The sequence below is a fragment of the Elephantulus edwardii genome, unplaced genomic scaffold, assembly GCF_000299155.1.
Source record: "Elephantulus edwardii isolate Elephantulus edwardi_28Jun2011 unplaced genomic scaffold, EleEdw1.0 scaffold00068, whole genome shotgun sequence".
Taxonomy (NCBI): Eukaryota; Metazoa; Chordata; class Mammalia; order Macroscelidea; family Macroscelididae; genus Elephantulus; species Elephantulus edwardii.
In genome coordinates this window covers 14,727,717-14,735,609 of record NW_006399818.1, presented here as the reverse complement: position 1 = coordinate 14,735,609, position 7,893 = coordinate 14,727,717, and the positions used below count along the sequence as shown (strand labels likewise).

Sequence of the window (7,893 nt, the reverse complement as noted above, 5' to 3'; positions counted from 1 at the left end):
TGGGATTAGTAATACTCACGTAATTGTGGTTCCACGTCCCAGAGTGTTCCCTCTTGGGTCAGCAATTACAGAAAATTCATTGGAGTCGGATTCCCAGATGTGCTGGGTGTCATTGTTATGTTTAGACGTGACAATAACCTTATCTGCTACAAGGAAAGCAGAATAGAAACCGACACCAAACTGGCCAATCAATTCGGAAGTGGACTGGCCATCTTCTTGTGCTTCAGTCATTTTGTTTAAAAACTCACTGGTCCCGGATTTGGCTATGGTACCGAGGTTTTTAACTAACTCTTCTCTGGTCATCCCTACACCAGTATCTGTGACGTGTAGCAGGTTCTTCTCCTTGTCACACTAAAATCAGGAAAGAAACAAGTATTAGCTTGCTTAACATGGTATGCGAAGGAAATGCTGAGGGGTAAACTGAGCTATTTCTGGCTTTAGGTTACACAAATTCTAATGTATAAAATGAAACTGAAGTATTTCCTTCCTGTATTTTAGGACCTTTTCAGGAAGCATCTTAAAGCACAAGAATTTATCTTTAAATGAGAAGCTACTATTTCTCTACTAAACTGTACTAATACACTTCCAATGATTTACAAATAAACTTTCAGCACTTTGCTATGAGGTATTATATTAATAGAAAGGGCAGAGACTGACCTAAGGTGGGGGTGGGGGGGGGGAAATGTTGTCTTCCTTATTTCTTTGAAAGAAAAGGAAGTGATCCAAAATATGAATGACTGCTGTTGGCTTTGGACTCTGTAGTGATCACTTCTATTCACTCAGTAGCCCAGCTCTCTGCCTTCCAAGTCCAGAAGAGGATTATTTTTGGCCCATTTATACTTGGGTAAGGCCATGTGACTAATTCTGGCCAATGAGTGTGAGTCCTAAGTGCTGCTTTTAGACAGGAGCCCTTAATTGGTGTGAGACCCTCCAGAGCCCTCTCTGTACCATGGCAACCAGCAACACTCCAGATGGTGGTGGCTTAATCAGCCTGTGTCCTAGAGTGAGTGTGATGAAGAGCAAAGGCCACAGGCAGCCTCTGATTGATGACTGGAAGGCAGAAGTTGACAAACACTTTCTGCAAACAACCAGGCAGTAAATATTTTAGGCTTTGTGGACAACTAGTCAATTCCACTGTATAGGCAATCCTTAAATGGGCAAGGCTATGTTCCAGTAACATTTTATGTAGAGAAATAGGTAACAGGATCTGGACCACAGGCTTGTAGACCTAAATCTACAACCTGGGTTGTTATTACAGCATAACCTGGCCTAAGTGATGGACTCCTAATCTCAAAGTATTCTTTTCATTTTAATAGGGAAAAAAAAAGCTTACCTTAATTTTGACTGTTAGTTCCTCATTTCCAGAAAGAGCATTTTCATCAGTCAAAGATATTAGCCTTATCTTATCCAAAGCATCAGAAGCATTTGAAATCAGTTCTCTCAAGAAAATCTAAATTAAAGCCAGATTTAAGGAATAGTTAAGATTAGCTTAAGATACCGAATTTCATGACAAATCCTTTTCATTTCTCTTCTTCACTCATGGAATAAGAAATACCCAAAGTACCTTATGGCATTTAAAAGAAAAAAAAAAAAGGAAAAAGAAAAAAAAAAAAAAGAAAAAAGAATTACAATTCCCTAACACCAAGCAAGCACTGTAGCAACTACAAAGGATACCAATAAAACAATAAAAAAGAGCACTTAACTCTGCTATGTATCTTTATGTATGCAACAACTGAGGCTCAGTGCATGTGACTGTCTTAACATTCACAACCACTTAGTAGACATGTTCATGTGGGAGGGAAGGCAGGAAAATATCTAGTATTTCCCGCTTCAGACCTCAAATGATAGTTAAGCGTGCAGAAGCGATCCTTACACACAAGGGACATTTAAATTTTACTCACTAGTTATGCTGAATTACTATGACAATACATTTACCATGAGAAAAAAAATAATTAAGCTACACAGAGATACACTCCCTTAACCACATGTTGCTCACCTCTTTATTTTTATACAGTGAATTGATGATAAGTTTCATCATTCTGTTAACTTCAGCTTGGAAGGCAAACTTTTCAGACTTCTCTCGAAGTTCTCGTATTTGGGATGCATTTAAGCCATCTAACTGGATAGCTTCTTCCTCTCTAAAGAGAAAAGTTAGATAAACAAATGCTGCATTGCTTGGTTCCCTACAAAAACATCAGGTATCCCTCTGATGATTTTCATAAGGGTTAAAAGGATAAAATGGAAATCTTTATAAAATATAACTAATCCTCATCTCATTATTATTCTTAGTTGTTACTCTCGTGCACCTCCAACTCCTAGCTGCCCTCCAAGAGGTTTTCAGATGCAGTAAATTGCATGGGAGAAGACTGCCCATCAGTCTGCTATGGAGCAGCTGGTGGATTCGAACCAAGTTCCATTAGGGCAGCAGTGCAACTCCTTACCACTAAACCACCAGAGCTCCCTAACCTACTAGTAGGTTACTTTTTTTAAAGTGTGAACAGTTTATTTTATTCCACAAGCAATGGAGATGTTATGCAGGTTTTTAAAGAATAACTTTTTTTCCCTCTTCAAACTTTTAAAACATGCATCATAGAAAATGGAAAAGCAGAGAACACAAAAGCCACCCATAATCATCTCGATGAGGAGTTTATGTCTTTTTATAGTTCATGCATATAAACACACAACCAAGTATACATTTTTATCAGGCTATAGGTTCTTTTCAACATTCAGTGGCAATCACTCAGTTCTTAAAATTCCCAGAAAAGTAAACACAAATTTCCTCTACTAAACAGCAAGGTCTACAAAAGAGTCAAGCATGAGGCAAAATGTAAAACTATTGCTCAGCTGACTGAACTTATCCTTTCAAGTGCATCCACAGGTTGAGGCCAAAACCAACTGAAACAAAGCCCTCTTCTAAGGTCTCAGGAAGTTTATGGTGCCTAATAGTCATTCAGTAACGTAATTAATCATCAGAACTGTTTTCAAAGGGATGAGTTTAGCTATCTATCTATCTAATTTCCTTTTTAAATTTCTTTTTAGGAGAAAGCATGAGTGTAGTCCCCCACTACCACAAATTATGTGGTCGAGTTTCCCACATAGGGGAAATTGCAGGGGTCAGCACATCCCGGTGCAAAGGAAAGACCTCCCCTGTGAAAACCACCTTCCTGATCATGGTATCTCCCTTGCCAGGTTAAGTACTTAATTAGATTTTGAACAATCATTTCTAGAGGAGGTGGATAATGACTAAATTGGGAACAGGGAGGTATGGAACACACACCCTTCATGTCCTTCAGGTACTCTCAGTCCACTTTGAGGTATTTAAACACACAGTGCTACAATCTATCCACTCCCAGGAGTTGCAACTGAACTCAAGGTAACAAAAAAGCAACAAGATTGCTCTATCCAGTGCCTCTGGTGTTACAAAGAAACTACTGTATCCCATAGCTTTGATCAGAAGGTGGTCAGAGTTTAGCTAGCGCGTTTCCAACGAGCACAGACCTTTGGACGACTTCATCGTCTGTCCTAGAGCCTTCTCTGCTTTTACCCAGATCCTCTTCTACCGTACCATCCACGTCGACTTCATCATCTGCTCGGACCGACCCTGCTGGGGAGAAGATTGATGAATATGACCAGCCGGGGCAAAGGTAGCAGGAGTTGCAAAATTCAGCTGACCAATAATAACAGACAGGGGAGAAAGGCAGGAGGGCATGCGCTCGTTTAAATAACCCACGTAAACGAGCCGGTGGTTCCCCCTAGGAAAGGAGGACCCCGGCAGCCAGCGATCGCTTCGACACCCTCCAGTCGTGCAAATCCTCCCGCAGCGGATCCCTCCCCGGCCCTCGGGCAGCCGCACACACGTGTTGCACGCGTCCAAGTCGAGGAGACAAGGCCTCCACCACTGACCACGCCAAGACTTGGACCTTCGCTTCCAGGGACCAGAATACAAACGGGATTTGGTGCAACCTCGGGCGAGGGGGAGCGAAAGGAAGCCCTTAAACGGCTGGAGAAGCGGAAGAGATGCTAAGATCGATCTAGGTCCGGGGACACGGGCAGAGACACGCTGTCACGTCCTTCCTCCCTCCCCGGGTCCCAGGCCCCACGCGCCCGAGTCCACCAGGTAGGAAACAAGTCGAGAGACGGTGGGGGGCGATCAAAGGTCGCAGCACCTGATCAAAGTCCTCCCTGGGAGCGAGGAAGCCCCCGGAAAGGCCACTTCGCGGGGAGGCCAAGCCCTCCGAGCGCGGACACTCATCAAACCGCCGGGGGCTTCCAAGGACTTTGTTCTCTTGTTTCTCTCCAAAACCGAGCAGAGAGAAAGGCTGGGTATTCAACGCTGAGCATCTTAAAGGAGAAAAGGCGACGGGCGCCTCGGATGGCTCATCGATGCCTCTGCGGCACCCCCTCCCCAAGTTCAACGCCCCCAGAACCTTCGAGAAGCGGCCGAGCTCGGGTAGAGAAGGTTTCAGGGGGGCACCCACTCTCCCTGATCGCTCACCGAAGGTCAGCAGGACGCAGCAGAGGCCCAGCACCCACAGGGCCCTCATGGCGCGCGGTCGGCGAGAAGTCTCAAGTCCCTTCGGATCGCAGGAGCCGCCGCCGCCGCCCCCCCACCCCGGTGTTCAGAAGCTCACACCTCAGGCCGCGCGGTCCGCCCACTACCCTCCCAGCAGGTCTGGCCGCTTTTCACCCCCACTCCTCGCGGGCGGGGGACGGGAAACACGAACTTGCCAATCACACCGCACCACGCACCTCGGGGACCCAATAGAAATGCGTGGGGGGGAACAACCATCTACCAATCGCAGCTGTCCAGGTGCGGTGTCCAGTACCCGAAGCGTGGCTCCTCCCGATTGGATATCCGAAGCCTCTTTTCTCCAATCAAAGATCTCCGCGGGCCCCTCACACATGGGACCGCCCCTTTGCCTGAGAATCTTCGGCCTTTAACGGAAACCGCCCAATAAACGTCAGCGTTGACCACCTCCATCTTTTGAGAGGGCGCAGGGGAATTATTTCCGGTTCCTAGAGCGCGTTTACTTCGTGACCAAGGGAAACGGTAACCATGGCAACGCATTCCTTCCTTCCTTATCCACTCTCCACATGGAATCACGTTGAGGGTAATCCCAGCTCAACTTTTCACACATAACTCTACTCGGCAGGGCTTCTCGGAAAAGAGAAACACGTGAGAGGTTGAAAACCCGGGACTCTTTTTTTAGATGGGGTGGTGACAGACTACAATTCCCAGCATGCAACGTACTAGAGGTTCGTGGAAATGGATGCTGGGAATTGTAGTCTCTGCCTAGCTGCGTAGTTTGGCCCGCTCAGGTTTTTACAGAAAGATGTGCACTAACTTGGCTTTGTGTTTAGAATCGATATCTCCCTCCAGTTAGGGATCTGTGTTTATTCTGGGAAGCTTTGGTGTACAAAGTTTTTACAGGTGGTTTTAGGGTGCCACGGCCTGGCTCGGCTTTCAGAAGTTGGAGTGGGGACTATTTTCCCACCTGAGCCGCTTTGATGCCCTCGACTCTCTAAAATGCAAAGGCCCTGCAGGTAGTCAGGGTCCCTTCTAGCACAGAAAAGCAGGCAAAACTTATCTTCACTGAGACAGGAGGATACACCTGCGGATATTTGAGAGCAAAACCTGGCAGCCGCAAATAAGAGTACCAGTTGGTAACTTCATTAAAATACCCAGTAAGCGTTCAGAAAAACGCAGAAGGGAGCAAAAAAACCCCACCCCCAAAACAAACAGGTGTTTTCCTGTGAGGGAAGCCCATTTCATTGAGTTGCGAAATATTTTCTCATCTTTTTTTGCTCTTGTCTATATTTATTCTGTTCCCAATACACACACGAGCGTTTCTTATTCTTTTTTAAATTGCTTCTAGGAAAACTGAACTTCGAATTTGCTTTTAGGCAATCATTAGTTGAATCCCTGAGGACCAGCTTTTCAGTGATGGACTTTTATAATCTTTTACAACTTCCTCTATTTGGGTTTGCCTATCTTGACTCTGTGGTTGTGCTTTATTTACATGTGCCCAAATTACCTGCATTTGTTATTAGTAAGCAAAAGACACAAAAGATACTTTCTAGAATGTGTTTTATGTGGTTGTAATCCCATCTACTCCTTCCTTCTCCCTTTGACATGTATCCAAGTGTGCATTACACACAGAACTCTCAAAGTTTTAAAGTTTATTTTCTGTAAGAAAAGTTGAGGACCTTTCCCCTGGCTTTTTATTGCTCAACTTCATCTTTTTCTCTTGTTCTTAATGGGTAAGCAGCCAGTTCTGAAACTACAGATTCCATTTATTGGTCAGTGGTGGGTAGTTCGACCTGCACCTGGAAGGAACTGAGAATGACACATGCCTTCTGAAATAGAGCCATTTTTGTGGGGAGGTTTGTCTGCAGATAATGGGGAGAATTCAAAACCAAGCACTGCCCAGCATAGGATTTTGGCTGGCAGAAAGAGATTGGTCGCTGTCTCGTTTACCTCTGCTCTTTTAAAAACTACTTTAAGACTAATATAAGAGGTATGGACAATGTCTTGGTTTCTTTTTTCTTTTTTTTAATTAATTTATTTATTTTTCATTTCAATGAACATCTACAGAGATTTTGGAATTCCATTCATTCATTGTTGCACTATGTCTTGGTTCTTAATGCTACTTTACCAGAAAAGTCACAGTGGTGGCTTTAATGGACAATGTATTTTCTCACAACTTAGGAGGCTCAAAGTCTGAATTCAGGCCACTGGTTTCTCTCTGTTGGCTCTGGGGAAGGATCTGTTTCCCCTTCATTTTCTTGTCCTTGGTTCCTTGGCTACCTTCATGTGACAGTTATGTTCCCTGTTTGTCTTTTATCTAAGCACTAATGTGATAATTTTATGTTGCAGAAGTATTTGGCTGTTCCCAAATGGAAACCTTGCAAATGTTGGTCAATAGAAGAGTGGATAAATCAGCAGAGCTATACTAAAAAATGATGTACTGCTATCAGCAATGGAAAAAGAAGTTACACACAAATACACACAGACACAGTGATTGGCTGAAGACACATCTTGCTGAAGACACACACTGACATGCTCTCATTAACATAGCAAAGAAAATCCTATTCCCAGATGGGATTACATTCACATGTATCGGGTTAGGATTTCTAACACAATTCAGTTTATAACAGGCAACTTTCTTGTTTGCAGGCTTCCTCTTTCTTTCCTGTGATCTTTTAAACTTCTCTGACTTTTGACCCTTTACTGATTCTCACTTCCCAGCTTGGTCTTGCTGCTCCAGGATTGAGGTGACAGGTGGTTACTTCAGCTCACAACTTTGGATCTCATCCCTTTGCTTCCTAAGTTCAGCTTTCCTCTTCATGGACAGGACCAGAAGCAGCTGCATTTGCTATACTTGATAAGTTGATCAAAGGTGTGTTATAGCTCATCACACTTTAAGAAGTGATTCTTGAAGTAGATAGTTCAGAACAATGGATGAATCTCCTAATTGTCTTTGTTAGGTACCATGAAGCCCACTGCAATGCATAAGTGACCTGATGAACAAGAAATTGGAAACCTGTCCTATCTGGCACCATCCTCAACATCTCTGCCATGTTAGAGCCCATTGTTACAGTCCCTGTGCCAGTCCATCTTGCTGAGGGTTGCCCACTCTTTCTCTTATCATTGACCTTTCTCAGCATGATGCCTTTTCACAGGAACGGCCCCTTCTGATAATATGCCCAACGTTTTTGAAACAAAGTTTTACCTTCCTTGTGAACTTCCTTCATGACAAATTTGTTTGTTCTTTTGGCAGTCCATGGTATGTTCAATACTTCTATTACCCATAACCACAATTCAAAGACATTGATTCTTCTGCTGTCTTCCTTCTTCAGTATCTAACTTTCCTATACCTAGGCAGCAATTGG

At 43.9% G+C, this 7,893-nt stretch overlaps 1 protein-coding gene across 1 annotated transcript in view; it reads right to left on the bottom strand.

Moving 5' to 3' along the window:
* Positions 1–4,733, bottom strand: part of HSP90B1 (heat shock protein 90kDa beta (Grp94), member 1) — a 20,026-nt gene extending 15,293 nt beyond the window's left edge. The window contains exons 1-5 of the mRNA XM_006888549.1: positions 4,496–4,733; positions 3,499–3,601; positions 1,997–2,138; positions 1,334–1,450; positions 20–351 (exon numbers count right to left, since the gene is read on the bottom strand). Coding sequence (XP_006888611.1) covers positions 20–351; positions 1,334–1,450; positions 1,997–2,138; positions 3,499–3,601; positions 4,496–4,544 — 743 coding nt within the window. The 5' untranslated portion in view covers positions 4,545–4,733. The remainder of the gene's footprint in view (positions 1–19; positions 352–1,333; positions 1,451–1,996; positions 2,139–3,498; positions 3,602–4,495) is intronic.
* Between the last annotated feature and the right edge of the window lie 3,160 nt (positions 4,734–7,893).